Here is a 16,667-nt window from a genome sequence, read left to right as displayed (position 1 = left end):
GGCCCATTTTCCTTCATTTAGTATCCTTTGCACTACATGACAAATCTATGAAGCCCTCTGAGATTAGAGTCTGACCAACAAAAGCACTCAGCCAAGATGCCGATGCCAGCTCTGTACCTTTGGAGAGGATCCTTCTAAAACATGGGGGATGGATGCCAGAATAGGGACCTGCGGGCAATATGACAAGGAGATAAGTCCTCAACAACAGGTACAAGAAATGGGGAGTGAAGAAAGAAAACAGCCAATTTCAGAAGAGTTCTAGAGCTCGGTATTCAACTCAGGTGTAGCCTCTGCCCCAGTCAGGCCACCATTCCCAAGGATGACTGGGAGGCATTTGCAGATAAAGCACAAGCAATTTTTTAAGTCATAAACCCCCAGACGAGCATCAGAGGCTGATTTTTATGGTACTCCCTAGAGTCTTGCTTGCTATAAAACACCATCCTAAGGTATCTGTAGCTGTGGACTTCCATTTTGAGGTTCATAACTCTCTACAAGTTAATGGAAATCAATAGACCCAGTGATCCTATATTCTTCATAATTAGTAAGAGATGCCAGTCTTCATCACAATTCAGGGTGAGACCTGTTTCATCACGTGCCCAGACACTTTTCCACACACTAGTTATGAAAGACAAATATCACCTTTTATGCATCACTGGCCAGGTACATGAAGCTGAGTTATAAAGACAAATAGAGGCAAAGGGACTCAGAACAGGACTGTGGAGAGAAGGGATGGGAAACAGAAGGAAAGGAGAGTCAACTGCATGGTTACCCAGGGATACTTTGCAGCATTCCTGGGTGATCCCTGTTATTTCTTTTTTTTTTTTAAATATAAATTTATTTATTTATTTTTGACTGCGTTGGGTCTTCATTGCTGAGCACAGGCTTTCTCTAGTTGCGATGAGCAGGGGCTACTCTTTGTTGCGGTACAAGGGCTTCTCATTGCAGTGGCTTCTCTTGTTGCGGAGCACAGGCTCTAGGTGTGTGGGCTTCAGTAGTTGTGGCACTCAGGCTCAGTAGTTGTGGCGCACGAGCTTACTTTCTCCGCTGCATGTGAGATCTTCCTGGACCAGGGCTTGAACCCGTGTCCCCTGCATTGGCAGGCAGACTCTTAACCGCCCTGAGCCACAAGGGAAGCCCCAATTCCTGTTGTTTCTTGACAGCTTCAGACTGTGGGGTCATCGTAGGCCTTACTTAAATGTGCATCTTCATGCCTGCTATGAGTCCCTGGTCAAAAGTTTGTGCTTCCAATTGTTTGTTGGATCCTGGTCTTGGGACACAGTTTTGAAGATGGCCTGTGTTTTGGGGTCGGGTCCCCCAGGAAGCAGACTGAGATGAAGATCTGTGTGTAGGCAGTTTACTGGGGAGCTTCTTGGGATAAGCAGTCATGGAGCTGTGACAGGAGTAGATTAGGCAGATGGAGGAACTGAAATGCACCAGAAGCCTCAGCTGATCCAAGGACAGCTCTGGAGCCAGGATGACCCTGTAGAGTTGTTCTACCTTGAGGAAAGTAGGCATTGGTATATCCCTGGATGCAAACTGTGTCTGGAGAGGGCGTGTTGCTTCTCTTCAGCTACGACTCTTCCCAGAGATGGAATCAACAGAGGGTCATCAGCTGCCCGCACTCCCAGAAGCAGGAGGGATGGCGTCTCAGCCCTAAGAAGCCTGCACAGCACGCCACAGCTACCGCTATAGTTAAGAGCAATCAAAGAGGCCACAGGCATACAATGATAGCAGAGTGCCTTGTCTGATTTTCAGGGCTGTCAATGACTGTAATCACCCTTCAACTCACCATTTTCACCTTCTTTGCAGAAAGTCTCATTCCTCCCAACAAAAATAGGGCAACTTGATTCATCGGCTATTTACTCTACAACCCAGAAAAAATTTTATCATTTCCCTAGCCCACTCACCCCTCCACTCACCAGAACAGATATGGCAGACCAAGTCATCAGAATGACGACAAAAATGCCTTCTCCACTTCCAATAGCCCTGGTCTCTTGACCACTTTCCTCTTCCTGGGACATTACCAGGTGAATTTCTACTGAAATCTCCGTTCAGCCCATTCTATCCCTGGGAGGTGACAGTCATCTACTGAAATCCAGGTACACCGGTGAGATGAGACTAGGTTTACTTTTCATAGGGTGAATGTACAGCATGGAAAACAAGCACATTGTCATTTCATTTAGCGATGTCCTGTTCTGTACATCTGACATTTATTAAAAAACCCTGCTCATGCTGGAATGGTTTATTTGTCCCATCAAACATGACACAAATGTCTATCTACTATTTCCTGTGTTCTTTGTTTAGAAAGCCAGAAAAATTAAGATCCAGAAATATGATAAGGGAAACAGAGCTTATTTGATAGGCTGCTCGTTGGCTATAAACCATAGTGTTGTCTTTCCACCTCTACTCTAAACTTGCTGGAAGTGCAAAATGTTATCTTACTGGTCCTGACAGCTCCCAGACCCTCCAGCAGAGGTTGCTGCTCAGTGCAGAGGAACTGAACAATGTTATAAGAATTTTGAGTTACTCTCTGAATGAGGAAATAACTTAGAAGAAAATATCCATGAAAAACTCAATTCCTTGAGAAACATATAGGCTGTATCAGCTTGAAATACGTTGTCATACTGATGCCAGACTTTTCCAATTTTCCAGTTAAGGCAGGCTCCTTTATTCTAGCATTCAAGGATTCAATCAGGTGATCACAACTCACCTTGTTCATTTTATTTCTAGCAATTACCTCATTTGAAGTCCATGGCTCACATTTGCTATTGTTCTTAACATCCTCTTGTACCTGGATCCTAACCTAAACTATATATTCTCTTTAAATAAGGATCTATGTTATTTGTTCTTAATGATTTCTATATCTTTTTTCTAACTCTAACAATTTGCATAAGCACTCAGTTCCTGTTTGCTCAATTTATTTTGTAGATGGTTTTGAGGTGGATTAAAGCAAAAGCTCATATAATGAACTAGCAAAACAGAAAGGGAATTAAAACATTAGGATTGAAGAAAAGGAGATGTTGCAAAAATGCCAGACGGAAGGCTCAACATAATTGCCAGAGGTTCAATTTTGGGTCTGAGCCTCCAGAAGCTAATAGGACAAAGAAAATAGGAATTGTCCTAGTTCTTATCAGAAAGAAGAAAGCAGAACAGGTCTAACAAAGCCTATTCTTAGCATGATTCTGAAAGATAACTCTCTACAAGGTATTCTATAAGGAGGGACGCAGTGAGTACTTCATAGGAAATGCAGTCAAAAATTATATATGTTGTTTCCTACAGTGCCCTTCTAAAAATGGTGATGGTCATGTCCTTTTATCTCTAATTTACTGCCAACTAACAACTTTTAATTAAAGAAATGCTGTTAATGTTGTCAATCCTTGTTCTACACCGATATTTAAGCAGAAGTTCCTTCTTTGGGAATACCCTCCTTCAACATCTTCTAGGTTTTGAAATCTTATCCTTTCTTCCAGGCTCAGGTCAAAGCTCACCCATGGCCTCCATGAAGACTACCTTCAAACTGCTGATTTCTTACTCTGCATTCATGTGATGGTCACCTATATAGCACATACCGTTCTCGTCTAAATATTGCTTTTCGGTTGTTCAGTAAATTTGCTTCTCAGTTAGGTGGTGTGGTAGATTCAAGACGGCTGCAATCATTTCTGTTACTAGAAGGGGAGTCACTTACCCTCCCTTTGAATCTGGGCTGACCTTAGGGACTCACTTAAATAATTAAATATGGTGGAAGTGGTGTTATGCCCATTCCAGGCTTATCTTCTCAGATAACTGGCATCTTCTGTTTTGCCCTCATGAAACCTGGCGTTGCCACCCTGTTGGAAGCCCAAGCCATGTGGAAAGGCCACGTAGACGCGACAATCAAGAGTCCCAGTTGAGCCCAGCCTTCCATCCATCCCCATCAAGGACTAGATACGATGAGGCTGTCTTGGACCCTCTAGACCAGTTCATCTGTCAGCTGAGCACCACCAAATGACCTCCATCCACACCATGCAGAACAAAAGAACTCCCAGTGGAGTCCTGCCCAAATCCTTTGCCAACGAAATCTTGAGAGCTAATGAAATGTTAGTTGTTTTAAGCCACTTAATTTTGGGGGTGGTTTATTACGTAACATTTGATAGCAAATCATAAACATCCTGAGGCTGAAATCATGCATTTCTACTTCGTTTCTTAATTCACTTCAACAAATAACCATGGAGTATCCACCATGTACCAGGCACTATTATAAAAGCTAAGAGATACAACAAAATAAATACAACAAAATCTCTGCCCTTTTTAAGCTGGTGTTCTAGTGAGGGAGGTAGACAATGAACATGAAAACAAATAATGTTACTCTTGTAATATCCAAATTGCCAGGTACAGAGCTAACTATAGAAAGTGACTAAGGGATGTTGTACTTCTGTGCCCTCAACACAGTTCAATGTATCACTCTCCATTGTACCGAAAAACCACCACCAAAAGAACGTAACTGAAACTGAATCCAAGTATTTGAAGACTAAGTTACTAACAAGTCAGATAAGCCAGAGAAGTTTATAAACAACACGTTTCTGGAACGATAGGTATAATGAAAGGATGTCTACCTATTTCTCAAAAGCAGTGTCTCTTTTACCTGTGGAGCCCTAAAACTTTTATTAGGAAAATGAGGGCAAACCTCCAGGTCTTCAGAAATGTAGGTTATTCCCTAACCAGCGTAGAGCGTATCGCTCCATAAAATATCAACATCAAAACAATATAGAAAAAGTAATTACAGACAGTGTTAGTCTTGTAAGCTGATAAGGACCAGATGGTCTTTTGTATTTATGGTTTTCCTTGTGCATACAAATGATTTGGGGATCTAATTAGCCTTCTACAAAACTCAAACTGGGTAATTACTATCATTATCCCCTTTTCAAATAAATCTGAAGTCTAAACTGCAATTATGTTTTTTATCTTACATTTGGTATTCACATATTTTAAGAATTGTTCTTTGCCACCTACTCAGAAAACTTCTTAACATGAACTGAAGTAAATAAAGTGCAGGAGGACGATAAAAAACTATTTTTTTAAAAAGATGCATCACTCTGTTAGGGGAAAGTGCTGACAACCAGCGAAGCACTTTCTCAGCCAGAGTCCTGTTTCTGTTACGTTTTCACTCCAATCGAGAATAAAGTCCCTGTTCTCTGAGACTTTATATTTCCACTTACGCTTTGCACAGCAGAAGAGAAGAATTTCTACATGGAGACAAAACCAGTCACGCATGTTAGAGAAAGGATTCTCTGCGAGATACAATGTGTCAGCCATTTAAATTAACTCCTGACTCTGCCCCCAAAGTGCAATACCTGGGCTGGCAATGTGCTATGGAAAAGGAGCAGCGCATATATGAAGGCTGGCATGTCATCTATATTGGATTTTTGGCCTCGGGACAGTCAAGTCATGTGACAACATCTCTGGACTGCAAGGCGAGGGGAGACACCATCATGTGCGCCAGTGAACTCATAATAGAGAATTCATCAAAATCTATCTCCAGTGAGAAGTACGTGGGTGCGGGGGTTGGGGGGGTGGGTGTTAGGAAGCAATTGTTTCATTTCAGGGGCAAGGCCAAGGATTACAGGTGATCAGGGGCACATGTGTCTTCCTTGACAGGACAAAACATAGACACTGACAAGTGATGAAGAACTGGCACCTCTCCTGCAGCAGCTCCCAGGGAAGAGGGTCAACAATACTCAGAATGTCTGGCTGGCATCTCAAAATTTGGCATCCAGAGGGCAACATCCAAAAATAGTTGACAGAGGGAAAAAGCCAGGTGATGGACCGGAACTCAGGGGGATGCCTGGCCCTGGGGAGGTACTAAAGAGGGCTGCTGTATGTCGATGCAGGTTTCAGAGGTGGCCCCCCTGGCCTGCCTGACAGAAGGATGGCTCTGGGGCTGCCACCTGGGCCCTCCACCCTGGAGACTGCCCTGGGCTTCCCTGGCAGGCAGCAGTGCAGGCGCCCAGGCATTGACAAGGATGACTGCAAGTTAAGACTTTATATTCCCTGATAGGATTGCAGTAACCCTGCAGCTCACTGAAAAGAATCTCCAAGGCATGCATTCACTCTTCCATTTAATAAACAAATATTTACCAGGCATCTTCTTAGGGTCATGCATGGTGTGAGGTGATTTATGCAAGTTCAGGTGTCAATGAAGATATTGGCTTACAAATACTGCCGTCATAAAAGGCGTTAGAGACGAAGCCCAACACTGTGGCAGAGTCGAAGTGCCTGGAACAGTGTTGATGGCCTGGCAGGTGTGTGCACAAGCAGTGGTGAAGTCTTTGTGTTGGGGGATTTGTCATGCAAGGGACTGTCTGTCTACCTCTGAGTTCATGCATCTTCTTGTAATCTCATCTTAACATTTGTAGAGCGATTTTTACAGTATCTCTTGACTATCATCATTCCTCCTGTTGGAAGCATGACAGGTGATAATGTTCCCATTTTACAGATGCAAAAGATGGATCAGAGGCATGAAAGGACTTGCCAGAAGCTAGACAGCAAGGAGGAAGCCTAAGCAGGACTCACACCCAGGCCTTTTCATGATAAATGCAGACTTTCCAGACACTTCCCTGTCTCATGGGGCTTCTGCTGAAGCCTCCACATGGAAGTTTGGGCGCGAGGGCTGCCAGGTATCATGAATGTCCCTCTTGCTTCTGAGGTTGCAATTCCAGGGTCCCAAGGCATCTGAATCAGGGCAGGACCAGGGTATCTGCTTTAATTAACATGCAGTCTGATACAGCAGAAAAAGCAAAGATTTACAGTCGGCAAGAATAAGTGGCCTGAATGAGCTTCATCAAATAACTTAAGCTCTTTAGGAGTCTGCTTCCTCCCAGGTAATCATACCTGTGGGTATGTAGCAATTAATAGTGAACCAAAAGCATCCTGGGGCTGACATCATGTATACTACTTCATTTATTCATTCATACCACCTCACAAGGTCACAACGAGCATGGAACGAGATAATGGGAATAATGCACAGGTGCAAAGCCTGGCACAGGGTAAGGATTAGTTCTACTCCTCTTTCCATCAGACTCGCCTGTGGGTTTCGTCTATTCTGAAAAGGCGAGGAAAGGGTTTTTAAGAGTTCCCACCATGGGAATGCCCCAGAACTCTAGGCATCTAGGGAAAGCCTTGCTCTGGCTAAATGTCAGGGAGGAAGCCAGAGGGAAATGCCAGGCATGACATAGTCTGCTGTCTCCCCAGGAGGGCGGGGGATAGAAGCCATGTCCCGGTGCTTTCCAGGTATGCTTGGCCGATCTTCAAATAGGCAGCAGTGCTTCACAGTGTGCCCTTGTTCATGGACGCATACTAAGGGGAAAAGATAATAGCAACCATCTTTGCAATATCATAAGCATTTCTTGCTGACTTAAATATATCTCAAGCCTCCGGTTAGGATAAAATCCAAATCACCTTCTAACAACCGTCTAGCAGAGTGGACTTCTTGCCAGTCAAAGAGTTTTGTAGGGCCTGGACAATTATTGAGATGACAGTCCAGTCTTGAACTGGAGGTTAAAATAGCAGATTGTATCAGCTCTGTGTCCTGATGGTGATGCACCCTTTCAACTTGCTCTGCTGATGGGGCAGGTGGGCCATGCACCTGCATGAAGGCATCTTTGAGTCATGGTACTTGGGGACCCAAAGACAATCATGGCGCAGGGTGAAGATGGGAAAGGGGATGAAGCTTAAGGCCAAGGCATTTCTGGCAGGTACTTTTTCTCTACCTATATCCATGGCTGCCTTGGATCATTTCCTCAACTTTCACAAAGGCAAATCACAAAGGAAGATTCACAGGCCCCTGTTTCAGATACATGCATCTCACAACTTACCACAGCTGCTCCCATTTGCAGGGTACAGACATGTGGTCCAGGTTAAACCATGCCTTTCACAGAAATTCAGTCTTCCTCAAAGGACTCCAACAGTGTGCTTTGTGATCTCCTTCAACCTCATGTTCCATAGATCTCAGTATCTTAGTAGTAATTAGTATGTTGAAATAATTTTTCAGCTAACCTAACAGCTAATTTTTGTCTGTGTTTTAAAGTTATAGTGATAAACTTCACTTCCAAACTTAACACAAATGATAGAATAATACGATGGTTATAACAGGTAGGCAGAATAGTTTATAGGTGTGTGTAGTGGGTTGAATGGTGGCACCCCAAAAGATAGGTCCATGTCCTCCTAACCCTCAGAACTTGTCCATGTAAATGCACTTGCAAAAAGAATCTTTGCAGATGTAATTAAGGATGTTGAAATGAGATCATCCTGGATTATCTGAGTAGACCCTAAATCCAAAGACAGGTGTCTTTAAAAGGAAAAGGCAGAGAGAAAGTTGAAACACGGAAGGGAAGGCCATATGAAGATGCAGGCAGAAGCGGAGTTATACAGCCAGCCACAAGCCAAGGAAGGCCTGGAGCCACAGAAACTGGAGAAAGCAAGAAAGGATTCTCTCCTAGAGCCTTCAGCAAGAACATGCCTCTGTCATACCTTGATTGTGCACTTCTGGCCTCTAGAATGGTGAGAGAATACGTTTTTGATATTTTAAGTTATCAAGTTTGTAGTAATTTGTCACAGCAGCCCTAGGAAACTAATATAGTATGTTTATAACATGTAGATACGTGATCTCTATATCTATGTATTTATATCTATATCTGTGTTTCTCTCTCTCTCTCTCTTTCTCTCTCCAGTGTGTATGTGAATTATATGGTGAATTTATTGTTTTATCACGTAGGATCTAAAGTCCTTCATCATCCCAGGTTGCATGATGGGACAAAAAACAAGAGAGATTGTCACCCATTGACCAACTGCATTCAACACCTGTGGCTTATGTGGGGAAAATAAATAATTACACTGGGGCTCTTAAAATGGGAATTGAGTAGAAATAAATCCATACAGGGTTATCTCTTACTCATAAAGAATCATTAAATACTAAACAAACTTAGTGCACCTGAAAGAATTTGAGCTAACTGCATTAATAAAAAATATATTCAAATGGAAAGTTAGGGTATGCTCAATATTCAAAGGGATATACAGCATGAAACTGAGAGTAATGGTTCATATAAAGTATTTTTTAATTCCATGTCCTTGTTTTTATGTGGATGCATTTAGGAAAACTTCCTGATATGTTTCTAACCTGTTCTACAAATAATAATAGTTACAATGGTTAATTAATGTAACCATTAATTAACCACTGTAATGTAATGTATTAATTAATTATTAATGATTACTGAGCATTTACTTTGATTCAGGCACCAGGCCAAACTATTTACATGCATTATCTGGTTTAATGAATCCCTATAGAAGTCCAGTGAGGAATGGATCATTACATCTGTTTTTCAGGTAAAGAAGTAAACATCATGTTCATCAAGAGGAAGTCACTCACCCAAGCTGGTGGTCGTTATAACAAGCAGGACTGATAGGGCTCTGCCCCCTCTGCTGTCCAGAGTTCCTGACCTAACAAGTACATAGTGGGCCTGGGGCAGGTGGAACCTAAAATCTGTTGTGGGATCCTCTCATATACTTATAATTAGTGACAAGACCCTGATGTGACCTCTCCAAACCCCCTGCCCCAATTTAGTTGAAGACAGAAAAAACTAAACAAACAAACAAAACTCCATAGTACTGAAATGAAGACTTCCAGGAACTAGGAGGTATTAAAAAGATGAATAGAGTTTGGACAGGGACAGTGGGGAAAAGGGCATTCCAAGGAGGAAGAATTGGGAGGTGGAACGCGAAGGCTCATTTGGAAATCTGTCCTGGCATTGACCATGGACGCCTCCAATGCCAAACTCATGCACCTGAGTACAGCCCAAGCCCTTTCCTATAAGGTGATTAAATAAATTTACAATCCAGAAAACACACTTGTAAAGAGGTGAAGAGTGAGTAAAAGCCATGTAGTTCATAAGATAAAGTGGTGATTCTCAATGGCAACAGAGACTACCTGTAAATAAACCCCACAGCTGGCTGGTAAAGGACTGAAAAGCACAGTATATTCAGAAGCGAAGGCCCCAGAGGCGCTCAAACTCATGCCCCCTCACTGGTTGAGGAGATTCCCACAACTCTTCGACATTTCTGCTGTAGGGGTATTACTCGGCTCAGGTATATTATCAAGTACCATGATGAAACAGTAAATGGCTCCCGGCAGAAGTGGCAGGCTAGTGGTAGGCTAGAGATGAGAGAGAGAGAGAGAGAGGTGTGATACTGAATTTTTCACAACCGCATTGCAGTGTTATTTGCTGAGAACTACAGGATGCTGTGATTCTACCTGAATTGCAGGAAAAGGCACCCAGCTCTCTGTGTATTCGTGATCCTTAGAGTTTCATTTATTAGACTAGAGGAATCAGGTTTTGTTTATTCCCCAACATAAGCAGAATGGGGGGAACATTAAAGACAGTGCCAGGGAATCTTGCTCTAGAGTGGCAGATATTAAATCTGAAACCCCTGAGATCCTCCTATGGCACTGTCCTTATTTCTCTCCCCTCAAGTGCATATGCTGATTCACATAGAAGGGAAGGGCTAGAAGATTGATTCCAGGATAAGAAGGGATTTGGTCTGGAACGCAGCCCGACTTATTTCATCAACGTCTGTGCCTCGGGCTATTAACATCAATATATTTACCATACTATAATAACTAATTAATGTATTAATCTGGAGAAATGGGGGTACATAGGGAATGACATACGTTGACTGTGCTTGGGAGTATGGAATCTGTACCTTCTCAGTTAGACAGGGCTAATGTCAGACTAGTAGAGCCTCTAAGAGGCTAATCATGAAGCAGAGAACAAGTACCATTACATTCTGAAACATGACTAATATCATTACCAGACCAATCATCATCGAGTTCCTTTATTGTATCAGGTTGAACTTTTGGAAGAAGGGATTGATGAACATTGGAAACCAGGTCTGTAGCCCACAGTGGGCCCAGTTTCACTCCTTCCTTCATGTATGTATACAAAATTCACATCAGAATGTCTTCATGACTTCTGAAAACTATTACTGACACTGATATTTGCTGTGATGCATGCTAGTAAGTTTCTAATACAATTGTAAGATCCACAGTGCGTCCAAATGTGTTTCTGGAAGAAACCACATTTCAGAACTCCTATTCATTTAGATTTAAATCCCACAGTGCCAAACATGGCTTTCCCCATTTATAAAATCTGGACTCCATAAAGTCCAAATTTATGATACAACAGAGCGTACTCAATTCACTCAGAGGTAAAGGGAGAATCAGAGAGGTCTTATCAAGATGGACAGTCACGATGGGATATACTTGAGATCTTAAGCCAACTGACGCAGAAACAAGAGTCAAGAATGCTCAAGAAAAAAGTCTTAAAGTAGGATTCTGACTACTATATTGCACTTGGGTCAAGATCATGTTCAGTAGATCATGAAAAGGCATAGGAGTTCAAGGTTATGTATATACTTGCATACACATGCCTATTTGCTTTCCATATTATTTGATGTAGCTTAAATTTAATATGCAAATAGTTGCCCTATCACCCAGTCCAATGAGTACCTCTCAACCTTTATAAAAAGCATTTTAGTGAGCACTGTATATTGCAAATTGAAGTCAATAAAATCCATGTGATGAGATTCATGTTTTCACATGATCCATGCCAGCGGACGCACCACACACAACATGGAGTACATGGGATCTCCGAACCTCAATAGTACAATTACCTGAAGGAGAGGTATGCACTGTATTAAGGTAAAAAAAGAATGTTCAAACGACATGCAGCTTTTGCTAAGAGTCAATTTTACTTCCAGTTGCCTCCTATGCCTGACATGCTCATTCATTTATTTTAAAAACAAAAGCCCATGTATAATGTATACTGAGAAGATATCATTATCCAGAGACATGACAGAGCCAGTATTATTTCCACAGTACAGAAGGTATTCAGAAGCTCAGCTAGGCAAGATAAACCCCCTTATTCACAGTTACCTTGCTCTTGTTTTCTTGGGAGATTTTCATAAACCGCATGGAAGTGAACACTCACAAAGTTCCTACAGCTCTTTCAGCTCTTAACAATGTATGTTGATGCCTGATCATAAGTTACTTGCCTATGCAGTGAAAATGAACATTGTGTAGCTATTTATCAAGCCCTGCTGTGAAGAAGGCATTGGTGACTTCAGTGCCATTAATGATGGAGATACCCTATAGTGATTATTAGTCTTTGCAATGACGCACTGCAAAAGTGAGAGGACGTAACAACGTTTTCAGCAAGATAGGTAGCAGGTTACACTGTCTTAATTTTGTTATTAAGTGAAACAAAAGGTGTAGAAATGGGATTCATCCTTCCTGACCACCCCTCCCCGCCCCCCCGTTAGCCATTCTCTCTTCCAAGAAAGCAGCATGGGGTTCTGAGAAATGCAAGAAGTTTGGTACTTTTTATTAAACCAATATTTGATGGAACATTGGTCTTTCAATTATTCATTCTATGCCTTACACCACTTCCTCAACAGGCTGTCAGCTTCATGAAGGCAGGGGCTGTCTTTTCCTTTTCATATGTCTTTGGACCCCGCCCCCTTTCTCACTTTGGTCCTGACTCTCCCAACAGAACTCCTGGCACTGAATTTTTACCCAGTAAAGGTTTGCTGTAGTTGAATGAGGGATCCTTTGAACGCTGACAGAAATGGGCAAGTTGGAGGAGGGTGGAGAAACCACTCTGAGAAGAAAATGTGAATGGTAGAAATAAGACATTGTTGAGTTTGCAGTGACAGCAAGATGCCCAATGAGAAAGGATGGACAGGACCAGTACTGAAGTCCTGCATGATATTGATATTTGGAGCCAAGATAACTTAATTTTACTTAGGATTGGTCATTAGTCATTTGAAGAATGAACTAGCTGAGGCTAACAATGAAAAGGACACAGCTAGATTGTCACCATTGTTCTTTTGCCAGAAACGGGCTTACTGAGCAATCTAGCTTGCACCTTCACCTAAGCAAAAGGAAGACGTCTGAAGCCTGGAGTCCAGTTCGAGCAAAGTCTTCAGTGAATTCCAAACCGTGCTGTCAATAGAAAGCCCAAGAGCTGTTATGAATCTTGCTGACTTTATTATTTTTTTTAATAACACATTGATTTCTCCTTTACTGTTGGATCTTTGTTTCTCAGAAACTAGTAGATGCCCAGGAATGCTTTTGAGAGCTGCTAAAACTCACTGCCCAATTGTTAGGAAGATCTAATTTGTCTATATTCTATCTAAACCTCTCAAGCCATACTCGTTTCTGCTGCATTAAGTCCTTTAAGAAGCTGTAATGACTGAAAGGAATTGTAATTCACAAAGAACTCTGACAGGAATAGGCATTATGGATAAAGTAATGATAAGTGTCTGATTCATAGAAAGAAGAGTCTATGGTATAACTTACCCTCACCTTCTTCTGCCCAGTCATATATCATGACCAAAGTCAACGGATGCCTTTGCATCTTTTAAGAATAAAGACTCCTGTAGGAACCACTTACATCTCTCTCTTAGGCTGTGTTACTGAACACCAGGTATGCTTTTCCTAAAGAAATTATAGCCACTTCATATTGAAATATTTATTTTGAGTTGTAAGACAGAACACTTTTCTCCGCCGCTTTAATCTTCCCTTAACACAGAAGACTGTAAGTATTTAAGTCACTCCAGTTACATCAAAAGAGAATAATCAGTTTCTGTTCAGTATTAGCTGAGTTAAATAGCAGCTCTGTTTCCAGAAAGATAATAATGTCAAAAAATTAGCGAGAAAACAGCAGGCATTCTGAGGAATTTAACCGTTCAGCAAATGACTGGAAGGTGCTTCAAAGTCAATCTAAATAATTTTTTAAAAATTACACCCTGACTTGAAGCCTAAGAACTCTTTTTCTCTCTATATAATTAAAACATAATGCTGAAGACCTCATCAGGCAATGATTCCTGATATTTTAATAAGAAAGTAGAATATCCTCATGATATACCTTATTATTAAATAGATTTTAACATACAACAGATTAAATCAATTCTAGTGGAAAGACTGACTACAGCATCCAGGAAAAGCCTGGTTCAACCAACTCTTCTGCATAATGGTTTCCTCAATATCAGTAACAGGAAGGAAAATGCCCTACTGAAAATGTTGTCTTAACTATTCTGCTGGAGAAGTAGATCAGAACGACAGGGGGAAGAAATCTCAGCATCCTAGCAGGCTCATGCAGGAATAAACCTGGTGAGAATCCAGGCACAGAGGAGCAGGGTAAGCATTGCCCAAGAAACAGCTTGTATTTGTCTGCTCAGGCTGCCGTAATGCAAGACCACAGACTGGCTGGCTTAAACAACAGAGCTTCATTTTCTCACGGTTCTGGAGGCTGGAAGTCCAAGGTCAATTTGCGGGCTTGGTCAGTTTCTGGTGAGGACTCTCTCCCTGGCTTGCAGATGGTCGTCTTCTGGCTATGTCCTTGCATGGCCTTTCCTCAGTGCATGTGTGTGGAGGACAGAGCAAGCTCTCTGGTGTTTCTTCTTATGAGGTCATTAATCCTATCAGACCAGGCCCCAGCCTTATGAGCTCCTTTAACCTTAATTACCCACTTAGAGGCCTCACCTCCACATACAGTCACATTGGAGATTAGGGCTTCAACACAGGAATTTTGGGAGGATACAAACATACAGTCCATAACACCCTTCATCTCATTCCGGTGCTCATTTCTTTCCTGTGCTTTGTGGACTTCCAGGTCCTGGGAGTGTGCATGACTGTTCCTAGCTGAGGAGAGCCTGGAGAGGGTCTCACCACCTCTCTGCTTTCTGAGGCTCTACAAAAAACCCCATCCTCTACTCCCTGAAGGACATGAGCAGTGCATGATTCAGGGATTAGAAAATGAAATTCATGGAAAAAAGGTCAAAGGAACAGGAATTGCATAGCTGAGAGAAGAGAAGATGGAGGGGACTTAACAATCTTTAATATAGGAGGAGATAGTATGCACAGAATCCTGACCAATTGTTCCGTCTTGCTACTGGGGGCCAATCAGGAGAAAAGAGAATTCAGCTACAACACTGGGAGAGATTTAAATGAGATATAATGGATAGACTGTTGGACAGTACAAATTTGTCACCTGGCCATGAGGACTGAGAGATAGGAAAATAGATTACAAAGGGGGGACTTAGGCTTCCAGGAGCTGTAAGAAATAGGGGTCCAATTTATTCGAAGAAGACACATAGGTGGCCAATAGGCACATGAAAAGATGCTCAACATTGCTAATTATCAGAGAAATGTAAATCAAAACCACAATGAGGTATCTCCTTACTCCTGTCAGAATGGCCATCATCAAAACGTCTATAAATAATAAAGGCTGGAGAGGGTGTGGAGGAAAGGCTACCTTCTACACTGTTGGTGGGAATGTAAATTGGTGCAGCCAGGATGGAGGTTCTTTAAAAAACTAAAAATAGAACTACCATATGATCCAGCAATCCCACTCCTGGGCATATATCCGGAGAAACTCTAATTTGAAAGATACATGCACCCCAATGTTCATTACAGCACTATTTACAACAGCCAAGACATGGAAGCAACCTAAATGTCCATCGACAGAGGAATGGATAAAGAAGATGTGGTATATATATATATTCAATGGAATATTAGTCATAAAAAAAAATGAAATAATGCCATTTGTAGCAACATGGATGGACCTAGAGATGATCATACTAAGTGAAGTAAGTCAGAGAGAGAAAAACAAATATCATATGATATCACTTATATGTGGAATCTAAAATATGATACAAATGAACTTATTTACAAAACAGAAACAGACTCACAGACATAGAAAACAAACTTATGGTTTGCAAAGGGGAAAGGGGGTAAGGGAGGGATAAATTAGGAGTTTGGGATTAACAGATACACACTACTATATATAAAATAGATAAACAACAAGGGCCTACTGTATAGCACAGGGAACTATATTCAATATCTGGTAATAAACCACAATGGAAAAGAATGTGAAAAAGAATATATATATAACTGAATCACCTTGCTATACACCAGAAACTAACACAATATTGTAAAACAACTATACTTCAATAAAAAGCAAAAAAAGAAAGAAACAGGGGTCTAAAATGGCAGGAAGAAGTAGTGGTAGATCAGAAACAAAGAGTTCTGTTGTGTGAAATGTTATCCATTTTAAGACTTTACTGTTGGAATCTCTGCATTTCCAAATCTGTCCTGGCCTGTGAAGGGCTGCTATGGTCAAGAAGAAGACTGTTTATAACACAATATTCTATCAAGCAGAGGACAGAGGGCCTCAATTCCTTGGCATAAGGAATGAAAAGTTATGTTACACCACGATCATTATATTATGCTCCTGTACCCGTCTCTGCTTTAGTCCAAGCCCCCTGAGAGAAGAAACAGTTCATTTAATGCCTATATTCACAGCACTTATTAGTACAGTACTCAGTACATACAGGTAAGGACAAATAAATCTTTCCTTCCTGGAGTAAAAATAGTGACACCTACAGGCAGATGAGGAACCCAACTGAACCCTGACACGTTCAATTTTCCTGTATCTTTAACCTCATCTATTGAAGGTCTCTCTTGAAGAACACCATTGGAATGGAGATCAACAGTGACCAGATTCTGATTTATCAAGTGATCTATTGCCTTCCATCTTTCACCTCCAAGATGAATAAGTAGCAAGATGAATAAGGGC

The 16,667-nt window shown here is 41.6% G+C and overlaps 1 protein-coding gene across 9 annotated transcripts in view; it reads right to left on the bottom strand.

Moving 5' to 3' along the window:
* Positions 1-16,667, bottom strand: part of FAT3 (FAT atypical cadherin 3) — a 702,395-nt gene that overhangs the window by 263,388 nt on the left and 422,340 nt on the right. Inside the window, exon 5 of one of the 9 annotated variants that reach the window (XM_082340434.1) lies at positions 10,076-10,183. The exons of the other annotated variants lie outside the window; for them this stretch is intronic. Within the exon in view, the coding sequence (XP_082196560.1) occupies positions 10,173-10,183 (11 nt within the window). The 3' untranslated portion in view covers positions 10,076-10,172. Of the gene's footprint in view, positions 1-10,075; positions 10,184-16,667 lie in introns of those variants that run through there. 9 annotated transcript variants of the gene reach the window in all.

This window comes from Balaenoptera borealis (assembly GCF_965194805.1).
Source record: "Balaenoptera borealis genome assembly, chromosome: 11".
NCBI classification, from domain to species: domain Eukaryota; kingdom Metazoa; phylum Chordata; class Mammalia; order Artiodactyla; family Balaenopteridae; genus Balaenoptera; species Balaenoptera borealis.
The sequence above is the reverse complement of the archived record's forward strand: the minus strand, read 5'-3'. Positions and strand labels throughout refer to the sequence as shown.